The sequence below is a fragment of the Coregonus lavaretus genome (assembly GCF_964263955.1).
Source record: "Coregonus lavaretus genome assembly, contig: HAP1_SCAFFOLD_6012, whole genome shotgun sequence".
In the NCBI taxonomy this organism is placed as follows: Eukaryota; Metazoa; Chordata; class Actinopteri; order Salmoniformes; family Salmonidae; genus Coregonus; species Coregonus lavaretus.
In genome coordinates, this window is record NW_028162143.1 from 1 (window position 1) to 27,549 (window position 27,549).

A 27,549-nucleotide genomic window follows, 5' to 3' on the forward strand; every position below is an offset into this window, starting at 1 on the left:
GCAACCATTGCATGCAACTAACACAGCACTGTATAAAGAAAGCCTATACCCATATGTGTTGATGATGAAATGGGCTTATAGTCATTGTGAGATGGACTTGGATAAAAGCTTTTCCCATTGTGGGATGGAGCAAAGCTTATCCTTGAATCGCCAATATTCAAAGTTCACCAAAAGTGCATGTATGCTACCTAAAGCACAGGACAAAAATGAGACAATAGACAGCATTTAAGTGCACTTCTATCATTAGCCCACTTACATATATTTCCCTCTCCAAAGCCTCCAGGGTAGAAATAAGCCTGGCAGGGTCCTGCAGAAGTTCATCAAATACCCCCAACGCTCCAGTCATCGTTGACTTGTTGCGTTCATCAGCCGCAGGTGGGCCGCCTTTGAACCGACTCCGTGCCACCATCAGGGTCTGGTAGAAAAGACACACCGCGACCCCTAGGAGCAATAACGGTCCGGAGCAATACCTGCGTCGGAGCGTCCAGAGCCGCCGAAGGAACATTCCAGCTTCACTCCCAACTTTGCTGGCAGAAGAATAAAGGAATACCATGAGGGAAGATGTTTAGCCTACTTCTTCTCCGCGTCCCACTCAGACCTCACACCACTCTGGCCGCTCTCCCGGCGGTTAGAAGGAACACAGAGCAGCTGAGCTATCTGCAGAAACACGCACTTCAGGAATACACCGCGACCTGAAACATTGTTGCCGCATTTTATCTTTCAAAGATGTCCTGGTTGGTATTTCAGAGGGGGTACACGGTGTCCAAGAGCCGTCGCTATGGCACACTTGTGTTGATTTGTGAGCTGGCACAAACAAACAAAACCTTTTCCCAAACGTTATTCCGTTATTCGTGATAATGAAGTTAAATCAAAGTGAGCCACAGTCCAACTTTCACATCCTGGAACACTATGGAGCTCCGGGGGAGCAGGGAAAAGTTTTCCCTCTCTCTTTCTTTGGGGAAGAGTGCCCCTCAGATGATTAAAAACAATATCGAATAGCGGAACCTCATGACAGTGACTAGATCAGACTCTGCTACTGCGCGCTGTCAGAAAACTGCCATTCCCATCCACAACCAAAGGCAGGACGCATGAAATCATCCCTTCAGACACAGATAGAGCCAAACTGAAGTTAGAAAAATGAAGAACTTCACCAAGACTTCACTCCCTGAACTAGGCTACAGACTACAAAGAGGGTTCCACTATATCCGAGCGCTGGCTGCGCGCAGGGGGGCGACTTCACCTGGTTTGGGTTAGGCTACTCTGAGAAAAAAGTAAACAGTCGCCTAACTTCCTTTCGGTGCGGACGGCTGGATTACAGTCTCACACACAGGGCTACTGGTTCCCAAAATTAAAACTCCCCCGGGTAAAGGAAAAAATAAGTGGAGTTTATACCATAGATACTTTTAAACTTGATAGTTTAGGAGCGTTCTCGTAAAGTAACTGCTTTGAAATTCCACGAGGTACACCGAGCGACCTAAATGCGCACACATGCCTCCTCGGTCGGGGGTCGAGGTATGCTACCCCTCATTGTGGTAAAACACAGGGCTCACTCTTTGCTATTTGTGGCACACAACAGTCCTCCCTTGGCTCATTATTTAGAGAATGGAGTTGGAGCCCTGCTTTGTTTCAGTGAGAGCGGCTATTGAACATGTGCCATTTTGGAGCAATGGACAAAAACGTTCTCCTTTTTTGGTTAAGTTGTAATTTCTCCCAAAACACCCCAGGTTCCTTCTAAAAATATAGGTATTATGGCAGTTTGGTATAGAACAAAAAAGTGTCTATCATCAGTAGAATTAGTGGCTACCCAAATCCCCCTGTGTGTGAGGGCTGTAACACTGCTGGTTTTCATTACCCTCCTCTAATCAGGGAATGATTTAGACCTGGTGAGCTGACTCATGGCAAATCAGTGGCATTGATTAATTAAGAAAAACAGCAGTACATCAGTCTTGATGGACATGATTGAATAGCCCTGTTAGTACTGCATTGGTTGAGAGCTCAAATATATCATTAACATTGTTGAAACAGGTCACCATTAAAACGCAACACAATCAGTCCACATTGTAAGCCTGCTGTGAATCAAAACATTGGTGATTCATCAGCACTCTACATTTTGATTGTGTAGTCGAATACAATATATACCTAGAGCTAGTTTGATCAAGAAGAGAGGCCATCCTTGACAGACGAAGTCAGGAAACATGAAATACCAAAAGAACTTGATCATTTTATTGGATTTTTTTTTTTTTTACATCTCTGGAAACTTTTACACACCATCTCAGTACAGAATGACTAGTGACACACACACCCACATACAGAAACACTTACACTCACAGACACGCTTCAGTTATGACTGTTCTTACACTGTACATTCTGACCTCTTCAGCTTTACAGGACTCAATCGTGGAGGGTCAGTCATATTCAACCATACGTTACCTGAAATGACCACCGTCCCAATCATCATCCTCATCTTTCAAAGTCATAGTTGCGTTTCATCAATTCGTTTAAGAATTAAAATCAAAACTTGTAGAGGGGGTTGGGTTTTGTAGTCCAATAAACACCCCATGACTACATTTCCCAGTCTGTGGGCATTTTACTGTAATGAGCACTTCTTGTTGCAGCCGGTGTGGAAGTAGGAGGGGGGTGTGGCCCTTCCTGTCACAAGGGGAAAGGCGAGGAATGTCTGATGAATGTGGGAGAGAAGGGGTGCACCAAGGCTCAAAATTCAGGAGGGGAGGATTCAGGGAGTCTTGGCTCCTTGTTTTGATTTTCCAGTCAGGTGTCTCGTCCAAATAGTCACACAGGACTGACTCTGCAATAACAACCTTTGACCCCACTGTTTTGACCCCTGAGAGGTCACACAGACAGACAGGTGAATAAGAATACTGTGTGTGTGGCCACAACAGGTACACACATTTGTTTGGGAGGAACTACAGTTGATATAGCATTGACAGTTGGTTTTGCTGGGTAGGGGTGTGGAATGGGATGGGGGTGGTCCTGGATGAGGAGAGGGGTAGTAGAGGTGGGGTGTCTATTTGTGCCTGCTGCCTCTCCTCTTCATGGCGGCAGTACACTGGGGGCAGTACCACTTCCCCTTGGGGGCTTCTGTTAGGCCCACGCAGCCGTAGTGGAACCACTCGATGGGGCACTGCACAAACACACACGGGGCACTCAGGTTATCTCTCATGCATCATCTCTCATTTGACAAAGTCCTATGTGAAAGTAATGAGGTAACAGTTGTAGAATATGAGAAAAGCACTCCCAAATGGAAATGGGTACTTACGTCTTGGTTATCACAGCCCACCATTTCTCCATAAGACACCTTTAACAAAAGAGAAACCATTTTAGTTAACCTGTCAGCTGTAGGTATGTGCTGTCCAGAGTGTGAGAGAGAGAGTGGGTCTCTGGATGTGTGTGTACCTGGTTGCAGATGCAGTAGCGGGGCTCATTGGGGTCGTAGGTCCAGTCCACCTGGTTGTTGGTCTCAGACTCTGGGAGGGCTGAGGCCTGCTGGGACAGCTCCTGGGCCAGGGCTGAGGAAGAGGAGCACGACGACAGGGACGAAGAAGACGAGGAGGATGACGACTGGTGGTTGGAAGACTTGGTGTTGCCTCTGTGGAGGGGCAGGGGAGAGAAGACTGAGCAGTTTAGACAAGCTCTCAATTTTTCATCTTCACGTCTTCATTTATTTATGCTGTGGGGGCAGAGTTGAAAAGCATGGCTGGCATAATGTGGTGTGACATCATGGGACTTGAACACTGAAATGATGTAGCGTGATTCGGCCTGACGTCTGTTCATCTGATGCAGGGTGGATTGATACGGTTCAATAAGGCATGAAATTATGTGATATCACTGGAGAAGACCACTAGCTAGGGCTTGTCATGCTTGTCTGAGCGTACGGGAGGCTGTGTGTGTGTGCGCATATAAGCTGTGTCGTACTTGGTCTTGCGTCCGCCGCGGGAGTCGGAGGCGACGGCTGAGCCGGCGGGGGTGAGGGTCTGGGTGAGGGTGTTGGCCAGGGCAGAGGTGGAGTAGGCCCCCGTGGCATCCCGGGAGGTCAGGGAGTACTCCCTCCCCAGCTGGAAGTCATTGTTCTTAATGGCCTCGTAGCTGGCCTTCAGACTGCTAGTCCTCCTGCCCTCCTTCATCTGAAATCGATGGGGAGAGAGAAGGAGAAGGAGGGCACAGAGAGGGAAAGAGGATGGGAAAGGCAGAGAGAGAGAGAGACACACTGTTAGTTACAGTCAAACATGGACAAACATCAGTTACACATTCAAGGACATTTGTCCCAATCAGATAAGATCATTCTCAGAACAGACAGTCTGGGTCAAGACACTGATACAGATCCGCATCAGTGCAGCACTCATATGAATAAATCAGAAGGCCATGGAGTTGAGGGTGTGTGAGAGAGTTTGTGAGACAGATAGAGTGTGAGAAAGAGGGAGAGAGAGTGTGTGTTTATACCTGTGCGGTGGCCTGTACAGCCTGCGCTGCAGCCATGGTGATGGCCCCTGCCCCAGCCCCGGGCCCAGCAGTCAGAGAGCTGAGGTTGTAGGAGGCCAGGGGCTGGGATGAGTTCACACTGTACACGTTGTTAGAGGCTGACGTTGTGCTGTTGGTCCGACAGCCTGGTGTGTTCTCCTTGGAGGCATCTGACGTGAGTGTGGAGAGCAGGGCTTCTGATTTGAACTTCTTCTCTGGGACGTGCTCTGTAGTGTGGTGGCTCGGTTGCGTGGTGTACTTCCTCTCTGTCACACACAAACATGACATTATTTACTACCTTCATGACCTCACATAGGAAAGCAGCAAATCATCTATACAAACAAAGCTCCTTAAACAATATACATTTCTCTACTGACATGGAACAACTCCAAAAGAAAGTCAGCCAAACAGCCAAGACTTGTACTTACTCTCCACGGTGGTGTGTGAGTGGACGTGGTGGTTGTTGACGGGCTGGGAGGGGCTGTCCATCTCTAGGGATCCTGACAGAGGAGAGAGGCAATGTCAGAGCTGGCTCTCAGTGACAACACTGACAGACACAAGAAACAACACTTGACTCAACAGGGTCATTTTTAGGTCAATACCGCCCCCCTAGCAGCGCTGAAATATCCCGATGGGCAGATTGATAATATCCCCCTATCACGGAATTGCAACAGTAACAAGACTAGCAAAAAGCATCCTGTCAGCCCAACATTCTGATAGGGCCAAGAGGGTTAAGATGAAGGGGATGGGTCTCCTGACATGTTGTGATTGACAGGTGTGACTCACGTCTCTCCAGGATCTCAGTGATGCCAGCGTTGTCAGCCTCTAGCTCCATCTTGAACTTAGCCAGCTCCTGGTCCAGCTTCCTCAGGTGGCGGTCCACCTGGAACACACACACCATAACGTCATAATATACAGGTACAACTTCAAAATACGATACTGTTCATTCCCGACAATATAGGTGTTAAACAAACCCCCCAAGATTTTACACATTGAGTATTCACTATGAAATACATCAACATCAAAAGAAAGAAACGTCAATATCAAAATAAATATTAGAAACATCTGAAAAGACTGACGTTTCAGTGACTTCCAAATAATTTGCAGTGTTTGATTGCCACCTAGTGGCACAACAGAGAACGCACAGTCCTGAGCAGAACATATTATATTTTAGTGGTGACATCTTGAAAAAGGCCACCAGCAACAACGGTTCTCCTCTAACTCCCCTTATCCCTACCTTTTTATAGAAGTGATTCCCATATTTTTTGTGCTGATACCAACCTACAGCATTTACATTTTCCCCATGACCCATTAGACAAACCAGACATCATTAGACAGAGCTCCGTCTTGGCATTCAAATTCCAACTCACCAGATCATAAATCTGATTGGCCAGCTGTACTTTCTCATCTGCATCCTCCAATGCCTTATAATAGTCCTGAAACAGAGAGAAAAAGCAGTCAGAGGCATCTCAAAAAAGAAAAAAATCCTTTCCTGAACTAACTCACACTTTTTATTTTCTTCTTACTAGCTCCATCTTTGCTGATAGCTACTTTATTGAGGAAAAATGCACTTACTATGACTGTGATGTGTGGTTGTCCCACCTAGCTATCTTAAGATGAATGCACTAACTGAACGTCGCTCTGGATAAGAGCATCTGCTAAATGACTAAAATGTAAACGGCAAAGCACAAAGATTCACCACAAAAAGTGTGGTAGTACAGCTTTATCGTAATTTTTAAAATGGGATTTAAAGAACAAAACTGTATTTCTGAAAAGGGAAATACACATAAATCTTAGATTTATTTGGCACCTTTTTGATGACTCCCATCTGCTCTTCCCTCCACTCTGGCTTGTTCTTCTTTGCATTGACAAAGAATTCATTCACCCTCTGCTCCAACTGGTCCATGGCATCTACAGCAAATGGGAGCAGTGAGCAATCTGGACAGGTGTGTCTGAGACACTAATTATATGGGTTTATACTCTGCATGCATGTGGATGAATTCATATTTACTTGTACTTCAGAAGGGCTAATATTACATGTGGTGTCCGTGGACCGGCCTACTTGTGATTAAAACTACCAGGGAACCGAACCACTTCTAATAAATTTGTGGTTCCCAACCTTTTTCGATTACTGTACCACCAAATAAATTTTGCCTCTGAAGTACCTCTGAGTACCTCTGAAGTAAACGCACATGTGCATTTGACCAGTAGACCTATGGTCTCATGAGTCTTCTCAAGTACCCCCAGGGGTCCTAGTACCCCTGGTTGGGAACCACTGTACTAAATTAATATTGGTGCATGTTCTAGCTAGCAAACAGTTCATGTATATGGAGCTAGTTAAAGTTACATGATAAAACAGCTAACTAACTAGCTACATGTATAACATTAATACTACATGTGATGTGCACGCTCCGAATCCATGTACCCTGCTTTGTTTACATTCATTGTTCAACTTCTGTGCATGCACACATGATCAGCAATCGTTAGTTGGACATCTATATGGAAAACAAATATCATAACATAAACATTATGTTCTTTTGTAATTTCTATAACCCTAACTAGAATCATACAAACCCACTAACTTGTTTCTCAGGTTACTGAAAGTTATTGTTATATTAGCCAAGTTCGCTAACGTTAGCTAGCTGTGTTAGTTATACAAATAAAAATAATGGATTTAACAAATGTTTATTTGGCCGTTAACTAACGTTAGCTAGTGTTAAGAGTTCGATTCTTTATTCTGCACCATGAGCCTAAAAAGTGCGAAACTGAGAAGTATGTGTTTTTCAACTTGAAAAATGCTCGCCGGTGAAGTGTTTAGAGACTGTCACGCTGTAGCAATGCATACTCTGAACTTGCAGGTCCATCTCTCTCATTTCCGTAAACCTGTCGCGGAGATCCATGGGTAGCTGCTCGATCACTGCCAGAGAGAAGAAAAAGCGAATATAGGAGTTAGCATTGCTAGGCTAACAGTCCGGGCGCGCTCCGGATAAAATTATGCACATTTACGGCAGTAAATACACAAATATTACCACCTAGGCGTAAAATAAACCTAATACTCACTCTCGAGGTAATCCTCTAGGTACAGCATTTTGGAAAATTAGATATTTTAGGCGTTTATGAAAATACTTTGTGTCTTTCAATATGGCGCCGCAAGCCACTGTGTCCCCAAGAAAAAATACTACTGGCAAACTGAGGTCAGAGGACGTGACGTCTGTAGCGACGTGGAATGTGATTGGCCAGATATGGAGTTGCGTGCTAAACTTCAAAATTCCCTTAGTTCCTGTAGTTCATAGACATATACATTTCAAACGTTGACTGAAGTAACATCATTTAACTTTTCCAACGTGGAAAATATGATTTAATCATCAAACTTCAATGCAAAGGCCCTATTTATTTTTTATTTTAAATGAATACTTGATCAAAAGGAAATATCTTATTTGTAGCCTCAATGCAGGTGAGCAACAATAATGCTCATCTGGCACAATTGATATTGTGTAGGCCTACACACACATTGAATTGATATATTATTTAACTATAACAAACACATTCAACTATAAGTAACACACTGAGAAAAAACAAACATCCCCCACTTGAATAGTCTAACAGATTGTGGATCTAAGTTCATTATATGCCTGATATACAGTGCCTTCAGAAAGTATTCACACCCCTTGATTTATTTGTTGTGTTACAAAGTGGGATTAAAATTGATTTAATTTTCATTTTTTGGTCAATGATCTACACAAAATACTCTATAATGTCAAAGTGATTTTTTTCCCCTAACATTTCTGAAAACAAATATGAAAAATAAAACACAAATATACAGTATCTTGATTAGACACGTATTCAACCCCCTGAGTCAATACAGTGCCTTGCAAAAGTATTCATCTTCCTTGGCGTTTTTCCTATTTTGTTGCATTACAACCTGTAATTTAAATTTATTTTTATTTGGTTTTCATGTAATGGACATACACAAAATAGTCAAAATTGGTGAAGTGGAATGAAAAAAATAACTTGTTTCAAAAAATTCAAACAAATAATTAACGGAAAAGTGGTGCGTGCATATGTATTCACCCCCTTTGCTATGAAGCCCCTAAATAAGATCTGGTGCAAACAATTACCTTCAGAAGTTACATAATTAGTTAAGTAAAGTCCACCTGTGTGCAATCTAAGTGTTACATGATCTGTCACATGATCTCAGTATATATACACCTGTTCTGAAAGGCCCCAGAGTCTGCAACACCACTAAGCAAGGGGCACCACCAAGCATGCGGCACCATGAAGACCAAGGAGCTCTCCAAACAGGTCAGAGACAAAGTTGTGGAGAAGTACAGATCAGTGTTGGGTTATAAAAAAATATCCAAAACTTTGAACATCCCCACGGAGCACCATTCAATCCATTATAAATAAATGGAAAGAATATGGCACCACAACAAACCTGCCAAGAGAGGGCCGCCCACCGAAACTCACGGATCAGGCAAGGAGGGCATTAATCAGAGATGCAACAAAGAGACCAAAGATAACCCTGAAGGAGCTGCAAAACTCCACAGAGGAGATTGGAGTATCTGTCCATAGGACCCCTTTAAGCCGTACACTCCACAGAGCTCGGCTTTACGGAAGAGTGGCCAGAAAAAAGCCCTTGCTTAAAGAAAAAAATAAGCAAACACGTTTGGTGTTTGCCAAAAGGCATGTGGGAGACTCCCCAAACATATGGAATAAGGTACTCTGGTCAGATGAGACAAAAATTGAGCTTTTTGGCTATCAAGAAAAACGCTATGTCTGGCGCAAACCCAACACCTCTCATCACCCCGAGAACACCATCCCCACAGTGAAGCATGGTGGTGGCAGCATCATGCTGTGGGGATGTTTTTCATCGGCAGGGACTAGGAAACAGGTCAGAATTGAAGGAATGATGGATGGTGCTAAATACAGGGAAATTCTTGAGGGAAACCTGTTTCAGTCTTCCAGAGATTTGAGACTGGGACAGAGGTTCACCTTCCAGCAGGACAATGACCCTGAGCATACTGCTAAAGCAACACTCGAGTGGTTTAAGGGGAAACATTTAAATGTCTTGGAATGGCCTAGTTTAAACCCATACCTCAATCCAATTGAGAATCTGTGGTATGACTTAAAGATTGCTGTACACCAGCGGAACCCATCCAACTTGAAGGAGCTGGAGCAGTTTTGCCTTGAAGAATGGGCCAAAATCCCAATGGCTAGATGTGCCAAGCTTATAGAGACATACCCCAAGAGACTTGCAGCTGTAATTGCTGCAAAATAAAAAATATTTTGCATCTTCAAAGTGGTAGGCATGTTGTGTAAATCAAATTATACAACCCCACCAAAATACATTTTAATTCCAGGTTGTAAGGCAACAAAATAGGAAAAATGCCAAGGGGGGTGAATACTTTCGCAAGCCACTGTACATATTAGAATCACCTTTGGCAGCAATTACAGCTGTGAGTCTTTCTGGGTAGTGTATCTTTGTAGTGACTGGGTGTAGTAATACACCACCCAAAGTGTAATTAATAACTTTACCATGCTCAAAGATATTCAATGTCTGCTTTTTATTTATTTATACCCATCTACCAATAGGTGTCCTTCTTTGCATGGCATTGGAAAACCTCCCTTGTCTTTGTGGTTTAATCTGTGTTTGAAATTCACTGCTCGACTGAAGGACCTTACAGATAATTGTATGTGTGGGGTACAAAGATTATGTAGTCATTTAAAAATCATGTTAAACACTATTATTGCACACAGAGTGAATCCGTGCTATTTATTATATGACTTTAAGTAAATTTTTACTCCTGAACTTATTTAGGTTTGCCTAAATAACAAAGGGTTTGAATACTTATTGACTCAAGCCATTTCATCTTTTTATGTTGTATGAATTTGTTAAACAATATATATTGAAAAACAGAATTCCACTTGACAATATGGGGTATTGTGTGTAGGCCAGTGACAAGAAATCTCTATTTAATCAATTTTTCATTCAGACTGTAACACAACAACATTTTGAAAAGGTCAAGAGGTGTGAATACTTTCTGAAAGCACTGTAGGTCTATAGGATGGATTCATGTGCATTTTGTTTTGTCTATTCATCCAAAACAATGATAATCTGTAGGTTACTATGTCATTCACCACTCGTTTGTGCACCTTCATTCACTCTCATTCACTGTCTCAACCCCTTCTCCAGTCTCTCACATTTGATGTATCCTCTCAATAATAAACTATATTCTATGCTATTCTCCTCATGATCTCTCTCAACCCAACCCTCCATTACAAGCCCTAACCCATCCATCCCATGCACCAAACACTGTCTCACTCCTCTCTCAATTCTCCCAACCCCCCCATTCACCATTTCCATCTCAACCCATCCTCCTTCCCACCAATCCTCTCATATCTCCTTGCCTCCATTGGATTGGCACACTGAAGACCACCCAGGCAAGTCTATGCTGTGATGTAATTTCCTTTAATCTATTGAGTCAACATTATTGTTATCAGGGAACACAAGATATATTATCAATTTAATTAATGGGAGTTTATTTTGTTGTGTGCATCTCTAACAATAAAGCTTTTAAAGCTGACCAACCCCATTTGGTTCATAGCCAGACTGTGGACATTAAAAACAGACCGAAAGACAATAAATGAACAGAACAATCCCTGCCGACCCCAGCCTATGGTTCCTCTTTTAAATGATTGATTATGTAGCCGATGGGGTAACTCATTGCTTCCCCTTTTTCATTCATGTTTTTTCTTAGAATGAGCTTAGGATCAAGGTACATTTACATATTTAGCATACACTCTTATCCAGAGCAACTTACAGTTAGTGAATACATGTTTTTTTTAAATTAATTAATTATTTATTTTTTTATACTGGCCCCCCATGGGAAACGAACCCACAACCCTGGCGTTGCAAACGCCATGCTCTATCAACTGAGCTACATCCCTGCCGGCCATTCCCTCCCCTACCCTGGACGACACTGGGCCAATTGTGCGCCGCCCATGAGTCTCCCAGTCGCAGCCGGCTGCGACAGAGCCTGGATTCAAACCAGGATCTCTAGTAGCACAGTTAGCACTGCGATGCAGTGCCTTAGACCACTGTGCCACTCAGTAGTTGACAAACCAATAATCTGATTATCTAATGGAAGCTTTATATGGCTGAGATATGCTCAGTGTTTCATAACTGAAGGATTGACACCTTTGTTGTGACTTCATCTTATGAATGCTCCCACTTCACAGTTAATGGACCACATGTCACCGATATTGTTCAGTAGATGATGGATAGATACAACAAATCATCAAGAATATGTATCAAGAAGAATATGTGATACACCTATGTACCGTCATCCCACAGGGAATAGAACAGAATAGAATAGAATACCCATGCACATCTTTGATAGAGTGGTGACACTTATTACAGCATTAGTATTGCTCTCTCCAGTGAAGAAGTCCCATGATGAAGTCCCATCCCACATTTACCCCACACAATAATACTCTCTCTAGATGTGACCTCTTGACCTATGCATGCTATCTCTAGGAGGCAGAAAGCTGTCCACATTCCATCCCCGGTAAAGACCCATAGCTCTGCTGTTGCTGCTGCTGCTGCTGCTTTGCAATTAGGCGAAGCGCTAGGACCCCGCGGAAAACCCTCTCTGGATGACACAGAACAAACTGCTAGTTGAGTTTTGGCCACTCAAACATGAAAAAGTTGAACTGACAGCGCAGAACCAACTCCGCACTCTGAATTGGACGATAGGTAGGCTAGTCCTATCATACCGCCACCGGGGATTGTTTTTGTGGAGAGATCGATTTTGGGAATCACTGTCTACGTGCGCAACTGAAGTTTTATTTTATGGGTTTTGATTTAGGCTGCTGTGCAATAGTATGCATTTTTGTGTTTGACGTTTGCTCTGGGAGTAAAAGGAGTGCTTAACATTAATATTTTAACCAAATGGATTATGTTCATTTTGCGCAAAAGCCCTTATAAGAAGTTGTTTTGCTGTAAGGTTCTGGATATGTTTTCGCAGTATACCTTGCTAAGTGAGTGATGATTGATTTGGATATGTCAGGACCGCTGAGCGCTCATCCGCACACTCCATCATTCCTGGACTGGGGAAAGTAAGAAACCACCTGTTGTGAAAGCTGTCTGGAACTTCCCACGGATATACCGCGGCTGCTAAAACAAGACATTGGAAAGGCGCGCGCAGAACTCGTTTTGTATTCATGGGACAGGCTAATAGTCCTAATTTAATTGATTTATATTCCTTTTAGTTAATTATGTTGCCATGGTGGTGCGGGTTAAGATGAGGAGTCCTGTCTTGGCCACCAGTTGCTGTTGCGCTCAGAATGGCTCGCGAGGACGCGGTGAGGTGCCTGCGCTGCCTGCTCTACGCTCTCAATTTACTCTTCTGGGTAAGAGAAGCGAGAGACCCCCGAGCAGGTGGCCGGGTAGGGCCCGCGCTCACGCTACACAATGCAGCCAACTTTATACCCCCTCCCCCACACCCCACACCCCTCTCCACCCCTCCCATCCATCCACCCCAACGCGTGCCTCCAAGCCGCAGTGCCCGCGCCAGGGTTACGGTTATTGATCATAATGGCCGGTTACTTTATAAATAGGGCTGCACCATACATTTTCTTGTAGAAAAACAAATGTGCAAATTGCATCCCAAGTATGCACAAACTGCATGTTTGACATTCTAGTGCATGCTATTTATAGGCCATTAAATGTGATAAGTGCTCCAGGGTTGGTGCCCCCTTGGCCACATTTTGTTGCCATACCAAGTCCCTGGATGATCATTTCACCGCCATAAGCATTTTCAGACAAAACATATTTTGAGTGGAAGTGTTTACTGTAGGCCTACTTGGTAAAACTGTAATGTTATGTGTGTGTCTGTGTGTAATATGTGTGTGTGTGTTCTATCTCTCTCTATGTGTGTGTGTGTGTGTGTGTGTGTGTGTGTATGTTCTGCTCCCTCAGCTCATGTCGATATGTGTCCTGGGGGTGGCTGCTTGGCTCAGGGACTACCTGAACACTGTGCTCATCTTGACGGCCCACACCAGGTGAGTGATATGGATCTCAATGTTGACACCTCGCAATGGGCAGGTACTGGGAGGGACAGGAGGGAGATGACAGGGAGAAAGCGTGAGAGGAAGATCATTAGTATATAAACAAGAGAAGGAGAATAGAGGAAGAAGGAGACTGATAAAGAAAGCTGTTGGATTTATATCTCACTTCCTCAATAAATCACCCCTACTCATACCTGGCAACCTTTCCGCAAATCATCAACCTCATAACTTTTTAATTCAACAGTTTCTTATCACCTAGACCTGTCCACAGATCACATCTCACCCTCACTGGCCCCTGACAGTAACTGCTGCGGTGGAGGAGATCCACATTCCTACAGAGTGTAATCACTATTTACTGCTGGCTGCTGTATTAATAATAATGCAACAGGCCATACAGGGAGAGAGAGAGGGGGAACGAGAGGGAGAGAGAGGGGGGAGGGGAGAGCAATAGCAGGATGGATAGATAAATAAACAAAAAGTCTGCCAAGTTACTCTCCTCCCTTTTCCTCCCTCACTCTCTCTCCCTCCCTCCACCTCTCTTCCCCCCCCCCCCCCCCCCCTCTCTCTCTCTGTAGGCTGGAGGAAGCAGCAGTTCTCACGTATTCCCCGGCTGTCCATCCCGTCATCATTGCAGTGTGTTGTTTTCTTATCATCGTTGCCATGGTGGGCTACTGCGGCACACTGAAATGCAACCTTCTACTCCTGTCCTGGGTATGTGTCTGAATTAAATGAACATGTGTTTGCGTGTATGTATGTATGTATGTATGTGTGTGTGTGTGTGTGTGTGTGTGTGTGTGTGTGTGTGTGTGTGTGGAAACTGTGATGAGCTCAGTTTAGTTGGAGAAGCGGGTTGTAATTGCTGTAGATCTCGGTCTGGTTTTCTTTAGCTATCGGTGTTAGTCACACATTTATACAACCTTGAAATACACACACACACACACGCAGGCACACACACACGCAGGCACGCACGCACACACACACACACACACACACACACGCACACACACACACACACACACACACACACACACACACACACACACACACACACACACACACACACACACACACACACACACAGTCAGCCCTCCCTATCTATCTCCATGTGCTATTGTCCCCATCATCTGTAACAGCCTGATGTCCTCAGCATCTCAATAAAGTCATATTATTGTACCCTCATAAACCCTGGAACAGGCCTGTAAATTCACCCAACAGCCACACAGTCGCGTAGTTTCACCGTTCATACACCGGAGGGAAATGCACTGAGAATTCCCCCCTCGATTTTACAGCCGTTACTCATCCGACGCAGCGCCACGATGGTCATTCATCATCCCATAAGCGTGTGGCGCCGCGTCTTGTGTTAGCGAACGCCCCCCTCGTGCGGGACTGTGTTCTGAGCGAGCTAGCGCCTGGTGGAGGGATGTTGCTGGTGTGTAACGGAATGGCGCTCCCGTGGATAAGTACAGCTGTAAAACTATTCACCGCTGCTGCTGTCTGAGCCTGCCAGAGTAATGGTACCCTGGGCACTGATGGATGGCCAGAGAGAAAGAGGGGGAGAGAGCGAGGGAGAGAGAGAGAGAGAAAGAGAGAGCGAGGGCACGAGATGGACAGATAAGGGTGTGATTATCTCAATCACTCACCACTGTCAGTGCGGGACAACAAAAAGAGAGAATGAAAGAGAAACAGGGATGTAAAGAAAAGGGAGAGAGGCGGATTGAGTCAGAGCAGGTGAAGGAGAGGGAGACAGCATTAGAAACCGACTGAGGTACAGAAAAGGGAGAGAGGGAGACAGCGCCCCAAAAAAGCAATTTCCATCCAACCAGCATGCAGATGACTAAACAATGTATCATCTCTGTGCTTACAGAGCATGTGCTACGGAGCATTACTTTACTATACATGTGTTGAATACATAACACGTATTCCCGTACAGAAGCAATCGTGGCAGCACAATGCACTATTTCCATTGACCAATTGTGTCATGCATACTAAAACTATAACAGGACAGGGTACATGATTAACCTGCTCATATTCCTGTAGAGTGGAAGGGCAGAACATTGGAGAGGGAAGGTGTGGCGCCTGTATTGTGGCTCTATCTCCCAGGTGTGCTGTGTGGGGAGACAGAGAGGGAGGGGGTTCCTCTGTCTGTCTGTCCCTAACCAAAGTGCCTGTATTCTGGGTCTCCCTCACGCTTCCTCCACCCCTCCATTGGGACTTCATTCATCCCTCTCTCCTTGCAACTCTAACCTGGCATTCTTGTGTTTCGTTGGTGCACTGCGGAGACAATATTATCTCGGTTGAGAGGGACAATGGGTAATGCTATCCCACCCGTCTCCGCCCGCTTATGGAGAGGTGGCTGAGAGGGGTGAGTGGCGCTTGTGTTACCCACGCACCCATTCACCAGCTGGGGGCATCCCTTTCAGAAGAACGCCCCCCCCACCTCCTCAACTCTGCCCACTTACCTGAATAATCCCCCCCCCTCCCCCCCTCTATCATGGCTGTGGTGGGCAATTGATGGTGCCTGGCTTTAAGCTCAGTTAAGGCCTTTACATGTAATAGATAGTAATGTGTTTCTGTTGTGGACTAAGCTAGTGAGAAGCGTCAAAGTGTCCATTTAGGGTCTCTGAGGGGCTGTTGGGATGTTTGTAGATGTTTACATGCATGCAGTGGTGCGTTGTGGGATAGTGGGGTTATGTTAGGGACGACTGCAGGGTCTTAAGTTGCTCTGAGATGCTGTTCCACTGAACGCTTAGAAAGGTCGCTTAAAAATAGGCCCTCCTTAAAGACGCCAATTAAATCCCCCTTAGCCTAAACTTATACCTCTCCCCCTCTCGCCCTCTCGCTCTGTCGTTCCTCCACCTGTCTTCCTTCCTTCCCTCTCTTTCCCCCTCTTCCCTCTCTCGCCCTTGTGTACGTGTTAATTGAGTATCAGTGAGGGAAAGGAAATATGCTGTAAGTCTCTCCACACAGGAGGAAATCCATTCTTGGAAGCTTTGACATTCCATTCAAACAACTGCAACCCTCCTCTAACCTCAGTGTGTGTGTGTGTGTGTGTGAGAGAGAGCTTCCCCCTTGAAATGAAATGTGTGAAACATAAAGACATGTCTCTGTGAGAAAGGTAATACACTAAGTGCACAAAACATTAAGAACACATTCCGAATATTGAGTTGCACCCCCTTTACCCTCAATTCGTCGGGGCATGGACTCTACAAGGTGTCGAAAGCTTTCCACAGGGCTCCTGGCCCAAGTTGACTCCAATGCTTCCCACAGTTGTGTCAAGTTGGCTGGATGTCCTTTGAGTGGTGGACCATTCTTGATACACACAGGAAACTGTTGAGTGTGAAAAACCCAACAGCGTTGCAGTTCTTGACATACTCAAACCGGTGCGCCTGGCACCTACTACCATAACCCGTTCAAAGGCACTTTTTAAATATTTTGTCTTGCCCATTCACCCTCTGAATGGCACACATACACAATCCATGTCTCAATTGTCTCAAACTTAAACATCTTTCTTTTTAACCTGTCTCCTCCCCTTCATCTACACGGATTGAAGTGGATTTAACAAGTGACATCAATAAGGGATCATAGCTTTCACCTGGATTCACCTGGTCAGTCTATGTCATGGAAAGAGCATGTTAATGTTTTGTACACTAAAGCTAGAAGGGGTCAAGGGAAGGTTCATATTCTCTTCACACCTGGAAATCGTCCTTGTAGAACAGTGAAGTATTGAAGTACTGTTTGTGTATGTTTTGGTATGTGTGTGAAGGAGTGTGTTAGAGGGGGGTTCGAAGGGTGAAAAGGTCACGCTCTTACCTTCTTGATAGATAGTTGCAATGAGAGAAGAAGACAGGGGAGATGTTTTTGTGTGGTGAGATCAGTTTCTGGGTGAGAGGTGTGTGAATGTGTGTGTGTGTGTGTGTGTGTGTGTGTGTGTGTGTGTCTATGTTGTTTTGGACTGGCCTGCTCTAAATGGAGTGTAGCACTAACAAAGGCAAGGCAGAGCCATCTGTCTGCCAATAATATTTACACTCTCCAAACAAACAGGCTGTCAGACATACCCTGTACCACTGACATAGCCCTAACAGAATGGCTGACACACACATTACTCTTCATAACACCTTTGTGTGTGTTTGTCTGGTGTGTGTGAGGGTGTGTTTGTGTGTGTTTGCACAGTTGTGTTTACATGAAAGTATTTTGTTGATTTTATGTGAAATTGTGGAAATAGGTGTGTGTGTGTGTGGAAATAGGTGTGTGTAATGTGTGTCAGTGTGTATGTGCATGTATGTGACATGAGTGGAACAGGCGTCTGGAGATTGAAGAACATGACATCACTACTCATTGTGTCTTTCTCCCACCATCCACCATGACGATCAATCACTCAGACAAGACACTCTCTCTCTCTCTCTCTCTCTCTCTCTCTCTCTCTCTCTCTCTCTAGTACTTTGGCAGTCTGTTGGTGATCTTCTGTGTGGAGTTGGCCAGTGGGGTGTGGACGTATGACGAGGTGAGTGCTGCACTACTTTTCTATATGCTATTTTTCTCTGCTTTAGCTCTATGCAGCAGCTCTGTGTGTGGTGGCTGTCCTTATAGGCATGTCTATATTTTGTGCTGTGCTATGAATAAACATGAATGCCAGTCATGTCCGGCTCTGCTCAGAGAGCTCGCCTCTTTCTCTGCTTACTGGGGCTACCCAATAAACAACATGGCCAGTGCAGGTCAAAGAGCACAGGGAAATGGGACTGGTGCTATATATGAACAACCGAAAAATTGAAAGAAATGTCCAATGTCTCAAAATTCCACAATGTCCCTAAAGTGTCTTTGGGTGAAACCAGGTATAAAACAGATCTGCGTTTTTTCATTGTTCCCCTCTAATCAGGGACTGATTTAGACCTTGGACACCAGGTGGGTACAATTAATTATCAGGTAGAACAGAAAACCAGCAGGCTCCGGACCTCGTAGGGTAAGAGTTGAATACCCCTGAGATAGGGTATAATTGTGTCCTCCATTCCCCTCCCTCCCCCATTCCCCTCCTCCTCCTGCATCCTCTCTTCCATCTGCTCGGGGTGTGGGTGTTTGAATACAATGGGCCGGGCTCTCTATTACAATGGGCTCTCCCCTACAGGGCCTCCCTTCCCCTGGGCCAGGGGCTTATCTCTCCACCATGAAAGAGCCCACAGTGGCTTTGATGTCCCCTCACAGCAGGTGGGATTCGCTCTGAACGCGCAGGTGTGTGTGTGTGTGTGTGCGTGGAGCACCTGGTCACTGGCTAGAGCAGTGTGTATGGCAAACTGAGAAAGGTGTGTGTGGGTGTTTGGTACTTGACTGCAAGCCTGAGGATGTGTGTGTGTAGCACTAGCACCTGGCCTTTGAGTCCACAGTGCCACCCGCCTCCCTCCTAATCATACCTGCCCTGCCGCAGGGGGTTGTGGGTATTGTAGTCTTTGTGCCTTGTCCTTTATCAGAATCCTGCTAAGGCAGCACCAAGGTGATGCACCTGGCCCCAGGGGAATTCCGGGTAACCTGGGTCGTATTATGCTTATCACAATCTCATTACAATACCAGAGGAGAGAGGGATAAAGAGTGAAGGAGAGAGGAAGGAGGAGGGGAGGAAGGCCCAGGGGTGAGTTAGGGGGAGGTTTTATTGGAGAGGAGAGGAGAGGAGAGGAGAGGAGAGGAGAGGAGAGGAGAGGAGAGGAGAGGAGAGGAGAGGAGAGGAGAGGAGAGGAGAGGAGAGGAGAGGAGAGGAGAGGAGAGGAGAGGAGAGGAGAGGAGAGGATGAGTTATGCATGCTAAGTGTGTCAGACTGTGGGTCTGCTGAACAGCTCTGGTCTGGTTCCCCAGAGCCCAGACAGGGGTAATTTTTTAGACAACAAGCCGTTGTCAACCTCAGCAACTACAGACCGGAGTGTTGGAGGCCTGGGAAACACTAGAGGAGAGAGTCAGAAGTTGTGTGTTTGAAAATATTTGGGGCATGGTCAGAGGATTGGACTATATAACTAGGCTTGAAACAGAGAGCTGGTAGCTAAATATACACCACTGTGACTGTTGCTCCAATATGGTTTCAGGGCTTTCTGTTGAGTGTCTTGTGACAATAATATATGAGCTGTACATTAAATGTTCACAGATGAAGTTGAACTGAAATATATAGCTGAACTGAATGTAGCTATACTGAATGAAATGGAGTTTAGGACTGACCCCATTTAGTCGACTGGCAGATGGTTTGGCCGATAGGCTGTTGGTCGACCAAGATTTCTTTAGACGAGCAGTAGCAATTATATTAATAATATCATGGTGTGCAAGACACCTGTCTGATTGGCGCCTGTCTGAGTGGACTGATCCACTGTGGAGGTCGTGGGGATGGCACAGTCTATCACTAAGACATGTGCTACTGAAATTGTATATGGTTATATTACGTAGGAACAATGGTGTAACACAAATAAAAATTATATTATTTTATAACAGATGCGCTTTCTCCCGCGTTGGATAGCGGTCGCTGTTCCCGGTTCTGAAACACATCAGTGCGCTGTTGAATTGGTGCCTTTTCCTAGACCATGTCGCTATGTGCATAATAGTAAAGTTAACCAGCATATTGGTGTTGAGAACAATGCTGTAGAGGCAGCAGCGGAGTTAGGAGACGAGAAAACAGCCCTTGCCTTAATTGTCTAAGAAAAGTGAGGAGAGAGGAAACCCCAACTTAATTAGGTCTATAATCAATAGCCGTTATAATAGGCTTCATAAATCATCCAAATATATCTACAGAAATAAGACAGATCCTGCTTCTCTTGCCTGTTTGAGTGTTTGTTTAATAGCCTACTAATTCTGTGAGCACCAAGCCTTCGTGAGCACCAACCACAACATGTCGGATAAACAATTTCACAAATTCGGCTGTTTTTAATCTTTGCTATGATGTAATAAAGGCTTTACACTTTATTTTCGTTAGATCAGCCTCTCTGGTATTATTTATAATTTATTTAGTGTTGTTTACACTCTTCCAAATTGTCCGATTTTTATTTATTTATTTATAATAATAATGATATCCTTTTTCCTTGATCTCCTTCTTATTGTTATTATTACTATTAGTATTATTATGATCATTATTATAATAATAAGTAATTTCATTATCATTAGTAGGCTTAGTATAGGAACATTATATAACCATCGAGCTGTAGGCCTAAGAGCGCATCCTGTTTAGTCTTAATACTGTAACTTATTTAGGCCTATATTTCAATACTTACAGTATATAAGCTATAGTACTGTATACATCAATCATTCATTCGTTCATGTCATCACACAGCATACGAGTCATTCATGATTTGAAATGCAATCAAGCATTTTAATTTTAAAATAAAATAACAAAGCGACCCTTGTACTAATTTTGGAAATTGGATTCACAAATGAATGCGACTGGTTTTAGTCTTTGCTGTAATAAATGCAAAAAAATAAAAAATAAATAAAAAATAAACATTACAACAGACTCTGGTATGCTCATCATTTATTTAGTGTTGTTTACATTGTTCCAAACAGTCAGAGAAATTATATTGTAATCTAACAGCTCCTGTTTGGCACACGTAATATGCTCGCAGCGCTTGCTCCTTACCTTATTTTTCTTGATCTCCAGTATTTTCCACAACTAGTCCAATTTATTCCACACATCTGACTTCCCCTTTACCTCCTGAGCAACCAGTAAACATTCCCCCGCTTCGAGTTTATTTGTCACGTCCTCTGCATCCATTTTGCTGTTACGGTGTTCAGAGTTTGTTATAACCAATTTTTGGATGTGATTATGATATGCTATAGGTCAGGCCCTATTGGTCACGTGCATGCGATGCATACATGTGTCACATAAAGAGAGCAAGGGTTGAGGGAATAGGGAATGTTTTTCCTAAACACATTAGGGATTTCGATAACAGAACTTTTCAGTCAGAAATGACTGTAATTATGTTGCAGCTTCAGCAACATGGACAGCGCGATAAACACTGTTGGAGTTATGTGGTGGTCGCTGAAGCAGGGAGGAGAGAGAGTCAACGGGTGCTAGTCACAGTCACTCGCTGTCTTTTTTTTTTAACACAGCGCAGCAAGTCTGAGTCTGGCCTGGCACAATCCAATCACTTGCGGTTGGACTCCCTCTAGTCATTTGTGTGGCTTGATTATTTCATCAAACAGTGCGCTTAAAGCATCAGACAAGTTCACTGCATATGGTTGATTTGATGAAAACACATAGGATGTGTATATATATGGAAAAATACACGTTTGAAAATGTCAACCAATCGATTGGTCGAAAGAACAGACAACTCTCGGTCGACCAAGATTGTATTTAGTCGGGGACAGCTCTAATGGAGTTACACTGTTGTGTTCTGTCCAAGCCCTCAGTTCAGAGGTCAGATATGATCAGTCTGAAGTCCAGGATGCCCAACTATGGCCTGCAGCGTTACCAGTGGCTAACACACACCTGGAACACCTTCCAGACTGAGGTGAGAGGTCACCACCCCAGAGGTCACACACATCCTACACAAATACAGTGAGGGAAAAAAGTATTTGATCCCCTGCTGATTTTGTATGTTTGCCCACTGACAAAGACATGATCAGTCTATAATTTTAATGGTAGGTTTATTTGAACAGTGAGAGACAGAATAACAACAACAAAAAATGCAGAAAATGCATGTCAAAAATGTTATAAATTGATTTGCATTTTAATGAGGGAAATAAGCATTTGACCCCTCTGCAAAACATGACTTAGTACTTGGTGGCAAAACCCTTGTTGGCAATCACAGAGGTCAGACGTTTCTTGTAGTTGGCCACCAGGTTTGCACATCTCAGGAGGGATTTTGTCCCACTCCTCTTTGCAGATCTTCTCCAAGTCATTAAGGTTTTGAGGCTGATGTTTGGCAACTTGAACCTTCAGCTCCCTCCACAGATTTTCTATGGGATTAAGGTCTGGAGACTGGCTAGGCCACTCCAGGACCTTAATGTGCTTCTTCTTGAGCCACTCCTTTGTTGCCTTGGCCGTGTGTTTTGGGTCATTGTCATGCTGGAATACCCATCCACGACCCATTTTCAATTCCCTGGCTGAGGGAAGGTTCTCACCCAAGATTTGACGGTACATGGCCCCGTCCATTGTCCCTTTGATGCAGTGAAGTTGTCCTGCCCCTTAGCAGAAAAACACCCCCAAAGCATAATGTTTCCACCTCCATGTTTGACAGTGGGGATGGTGTTCTTGGGGTCATAGGCAGCATTCCTCCTCCTTTGTCACGCCCTGGCTCTGGGGACTCTTAAAGGTTGAGCCAGGGTGTGGATTTTTCTATGTTTAGTTTTTCTATGTTTTCGTTCTAGATCGTTTAGATCTATGTTGGCCAGGGTGGTTCCCAATCAGAGGCAGCTGTAGCTCGTTGTCTCTGATTGGGGACCATACTTAGGCAGCCTGTGTTGCACTAGTATTTGTGGGATCTTGTTCCGTAAGGTTTGTTTTGTATTAACCTAGGACTTCACGTATCGTTTTGTTTGTTGTTTTGTTCGTGTGGTGTACTACAAATAAAATGTACGCTTATCACGCTGCGCCTTGGTCCGTGTCTTCAGTCGACGATCGTGACATCCTCCAAACACGGCTAGTTGAGTTGATGCCAAAGAGCTCGATTTTGGTCTCACCTGACCACAACACTTTCACCCAGTTCTCCTCTGAATCATTCAGATGTTCATTGGCAAACTTCAGACGGCCTGTATATGTGCTTTCTTGAGCAGGGGGACCTTGCGGGCGCTGCAGGATTTCAGTCTTTCACGGCGTAGTGTGTTACCAATTGTTTTCTTGGTGACTATGGTCCCAGCTGCCTTGAGATCATTGACAAGATCCTCCCGTGTAGTTCTGGGCTGATTCCTCACTGTTCTCATGATCATTGCAACTCCACGAGGTGAGATCTTGCATGGAGCCCCAGGCCGAGGGAGATTGACAGTTATTTTGTGTTTCTTCCATTTGTGAATAATCGCACCAACTGTTGTCACCTTCTCACCAAGCTGCTTGGCGATGGTCTTGTAGCCCATTCCAGCCTTGTGTAGGTCTACAATCTTGTCCCTGACATCCTTGGAGAGCTCTTTGGTCTTGGCCATGGTGGAGAGTTTGGAATCTGATTGATTGATTGCTTGCTTCTGTGGACAGGTCTCTTTTATACAGGTAACAAGATGAGATTAGGAGCACTCCCTTTAAGAGTGTGCTCCTAATCTCAGCTCGTTACCTGTATAAAAGACACCTGGGAGCCAGAAATCTTTCTGATTGAGAGGGGGTCAAATACCTATTTCCCTCATTAAAATGCAAATCAATTTATAACATTTTTGACATGCGTTTTTCTGGATTTTGTTGTTGTTATTCTGTCTCTCACTGTTCAAATAAACCTACCATTAAAATTATAGACTGATCATTTCTTTGTTAGTGGGCAAACTTACTAAATCAGCAGGGGATCAAATACTTTTTTCCCTCACTGTTTTATATCATAACCCAAGAGGAACATTTTAATAAGATATGACATGTATTCATGAGAGGTTATGAGTGTGCTTTAGTGCTTTGAATATGCAAGACTGCTAGTTATAAAGGGTTATTAATGTATGGAAACTTTCTTTGACTGTGTGTTCCCCAGTTTAAGTGCTGTGGGGTCATCTACTTCACTGATTGGCTGGAGATGACAGAGATGGAGTGGCCACCAGACTCCTGTTGCTCCAATCAGTATCCAGGATGTGCTCGCCATGCCCACTACCGTGACCTCAGTGACCTTCACCAAGAGGTGAGTGCCTCCAGGAGTGCCCCAGTGACCCTCTGACCTCACAGTAAGTGTTAGGTGGTGGCTTGACCTCTGGTGACCTGTTCTCCTACTGACCCTCTGACCCTACCCTAAAAAGTTTTAGGATCATTACAGGTGATCATTACGGCTCTCTGTAGCCCCTGTGACATCATCAGAAAGGGGGACACAGGCTTACGGATTCCCATTCACCTACTGAAGAGACAGAAACAATAACAAGAAACTTTTTGAAATAGGCTACTGACTTTCTGAATGGAGTGGAGATGATTTTCTTGGAGTTGGGAGTTTTCCATTCAATACATTCACAACAACCTGTTTCCAATGGGAGGACTATTTGCAGCCTGAAATGACCTGCCGTGTTCAATTGTGGAGAGAAATCCATACAACTCAATTAGAGCCAATCACAGGCTTGATAGCATAGTGTGCCTTCTGGCTGCTGCGGTTGCCAGATTGTTGAGACAGAGTGCAGCTATTACGCCTCATCAAGCCCACCAGGGGACAACGTATGCTGCTGTCTGGGGCTGAGGGGAACACACACACAAAGTCTAGTAGGGGGCGAGGTATGCCAAGCAATGCCAGCTAGCCTGCCAGTAGGATACAAAGAAAATACAAAGCAAACTTTCACACTAGAGTCTCTCTCTATATCTATTTCTATTTTAATTTCTCTTCTTTCTGTCACACACAAACACGCAGGCAGGTAGGCAGGCAGGGAGGCAGGCATGCAGGCAGGCAGGCAGTCAGGCAGGTAGGTAGGTAGGCAGGCAGGTAAACAGGCAGGCAGGTAGGTAGGTAGGTAGGCAGATAGGCAGGCAGGCAAACAGGCAGGCAGACAGACAGGTAGGTATGCAGGCAAACAGGCAGGCAGGGCCGCACACACTCAGTCTTCTATCCCCTAGAGGGAAACACCCTGATCTCTCCATCTACAGCTCAATCACTGTCCTGGTCTAACCCCAAACCAACCCCGTCCCCTATCCCATGTCTGACCACCTCCACTTCAGCATGTCTGTCTGTTGTGTGTAGTCAACACTGTTAATCCCCTAGTCTTAGCAACAGTTCCCCTGGCCATAGCAACAGTTCCTCTCCCCATGGTCCAGGCCAAGTGGTGTGGCTCTAGCAGGGTTCTAGCAGGCCCGGTGTGCCTGGTGCAGACTGCCAGGCTGCCCATTGTCACCTGGGTGAGAGGTGCTGGGTGAGCAGGCTGTTCCTGCCTGACAAACACACCTGGAGAGAGGGGAGGTTGTGACAGTGGGAAAAGAGAGGGAAATGGGGGTGGGGGAAAGGGAAAGAGAGGAGGAGGCAAAGAGAGAGTCGATACAGGAAAAGGGGGAGAGAGAGGGAGGGCGAGAGAGAGGCTACTAATTGTGTTAAATGTAAACTGAGGGGTTCTTATAAAGGGGTGTGTGTACTGCTACGCCTCACTATGTAGAACCAGGCAGAGGGACAAAGAGATGCTGTGTGTGTGTGTGTGTGTTTGTGTGTGAGGATGAGTCAGTTAGTCAGTCAGTCAGCAGAGGAGGGAGTCAAGGGGAATGTGTGAAGGAGTGGAGGATCCTTTCAATCTCCTGTCTGTTTTCTCTCTCTTTCTTTATACCAGCCTCTCTCCCCCACGTTTACCTCCCTTTCTCCACAGGACTTTCCCTTCCTCCCACCTCTCTCTCTCTCTCTCTCTCTCTCTCTCTCGCTCTCTCTCTCTCTCTCTCTCTCTCTCTCTCTCTCTCTCTCTCTCTCTCTCTCTCTCTCTCTCTCTCTCTCTCTCTCTCTCTCTCTCTCTCTCTCTCTCTACTCTCTCTCTCTCTCTCTCTCTCTCTCTCTCTCTCTCTCTCTCTCTCTCTCTCTCTCTCTCTCTCTCTCTCTCTCTCTCTCTCTCTCTCTCTCTCTCTCTCTCTCTCTCTCTCTCTCTCTCTCTCTCTCTCTCTGGCAACAGTACGGTGTGGAGTAGCTCAGTCTGGTATGTAGCACCACAGAGTGAATATCCCCCAGTCAGGAAGTAATAGACTAGCCTTTCTACACCTCCACTCCTACTCCCTCTCTTTCCACACTTCTCAACCGTCTTCCTCTCTTCCCCTACATCTCTCTTTCTCCCTCTCTCTCTCTCCCTCTGTTTCTTTCTCTCCATGTACATGTTATCCATGTGATAGGATGAGAGAGTGTTTTCATTTTGTTCCTACAGCAGATGTACAGCTCACAGACTCAGTATGGTTGGTCTGCCCCTGGCGAGACAGACAGACTGAAACATTGAAACAATGTTAATATTACATGAATGTAACATTAATATAACATGGATCAAACGTATGCCATATTTCAACATGAAAAAGCTTCAGTTCTCAAAATGACAAGCCCTTATTGTGCTCCTTTGTCTGTCTGTGTGTGTGTGTGTATGTGTGTGTGTGTGTGTGTGTGTGTGTGTGTGTGTGTGTGTGTGTGTGTGTGTGTGTGTGTGTGTGTGTGTACTACAGGGCTGCGGGCCGAAGATCTACAGTTTCATCCGGGGGACTAAGCAGCTACAGGTGCTGCGTTTCCTGGGTGTGTCTATAGGAGTGGCCCAGATCCTGGCCATGACCCTGACCCTAACCCTGCTCTGGGCCCTCTACTACGACCGCAAGCCCCCCGAGCCCACCCTGCCCGACCCCCACCCAGGAACCAACCCTGGACCTCTAACCATCACTCACGGACCCCCAGGGGAGGCTCGTAAATCGGGTATCACTCACCCGGCTGAGGCCTGGTCCAATACCGCGACCACGTCTAACGGACATGGACACACCCAGTTTGAGATGGAGAGGCTGTCCTAGCGGGTGGTACACTGTCCACCCCTCTGCCCCTCACACCACCCCTCACCCCTACTTCACAGTAGAATCAGGGGATGAGGAAAAAGTGTGAGACTGGATGGGGGGAGAGAGGGGGGTTGAGTAAAAGAGGGTAAGAGACATGAGAAAGATTGGACACAGGTGCAGGAGAGTGAATGCACCTCATGCCCCCCCCCCCCCTCTTTTCCTTTAGGACAACATGACAATGACATACTGGACTGTGGGACTTTTTAGGACTATTTTGTCACAGATGGGATTGGAAATTGTCACGGAAACAAAAGACCTCTATGTCGAGGCTTGCTCCTGTAGCGTCACCACTATCCGAAAGTGAGAATGGGAGGGAATCGTTTTAGTTTACCCAACATTCCTCCTCCTCTTTGAGAATGTTTGGGAATATCACCACTAGCACTGACTGGATGAAA

At 45.1% G+C, this 27,549-nt stretch overlaps 2 protein-coding genes across 2 annotated transcripts; one reads left to right on the top strand and one right to left on the bottom strand.

The window, feature by feature from the left end:
* Nucleotides 1–2,202: 2,202 nt before the first annotated feature.
* LOC311119539 (inhibitor of growth protein 3-like) lies at nt 2,203–7,659 on the bottom strand. The gene is made up of 11 exons (XM_084194211.1): nt 7,537–7,659; nt 7,322–7,393; nt 6,287–6,387; nt 5,847–5,912; nt 5,263–5,359; nt 4,905–4,976; nt 4,459–4,742; nt 3,934–4,142; nt 3,415–3,607; nt 3,278–3,316; nt 2,203–3,142 (listed from the first exon to the last, which is right to left on the bottom strand). The coding sequence occupies exons 1-11, from the start codon at nt 7,562–7,564 to the stop codon at nt 3,026–3,028; spliced, it is 1,278 nt and encodes a 425-aa protein (XP_084050337.1). The 5' UTR covers nt 7,565–7,659; the 3' UTR covers nt 2,203–3,025.
* A 5,163-nt stretch (nt 7,660–12,822) lies between these two features.
* LOC311119540 (tetraspanin-12-like) lies at nt 12,823–27,112 on the top strand (the record flags this gene model as incomplete). The annotated part of the gene is made up of 7 exons (XM_084194212.1): nt 12,823–12,888; nt 13,457–13,539; nt 14,121–14,256; nt 17,981–18,046; nt 21,906–22,013; nt 24,165–24,308; nt 26,780–27,112. 7 exons carry the CDS (start codon nt 12,823–12,825, stop codon nt 27,110–27,112), a joined length of 936 nt encoding a protein of 311 aa, XP_084050338.1.
* Nucleotides 27,113–27,549: the final 437 nt, after the last annotated feature.

Bases quoted from the DNA above. Each gene is read 5' to 3' on its own strand.
- LOC311119539 (XM_084194211.1), bottom strand. From the start codon at position 7,564: ATGCTGTACCTAGAGGATTACCTCGAGA. The intron at 7,394-7,536 runs GTGAGTATTAGG...TCTCTCTGGCAG, and splicing joins CCTAGAGGATTACCTCGAGA to TGATCGAGCAGCTACCCATG. The intron at 3,143-3,277 runs GTAAGTACCCAT...GTGTTTGTGCAG, and splicing joins TGGGCTGTGATAACCAAGAC to TGCCCCATCGAGTGGTTCCA.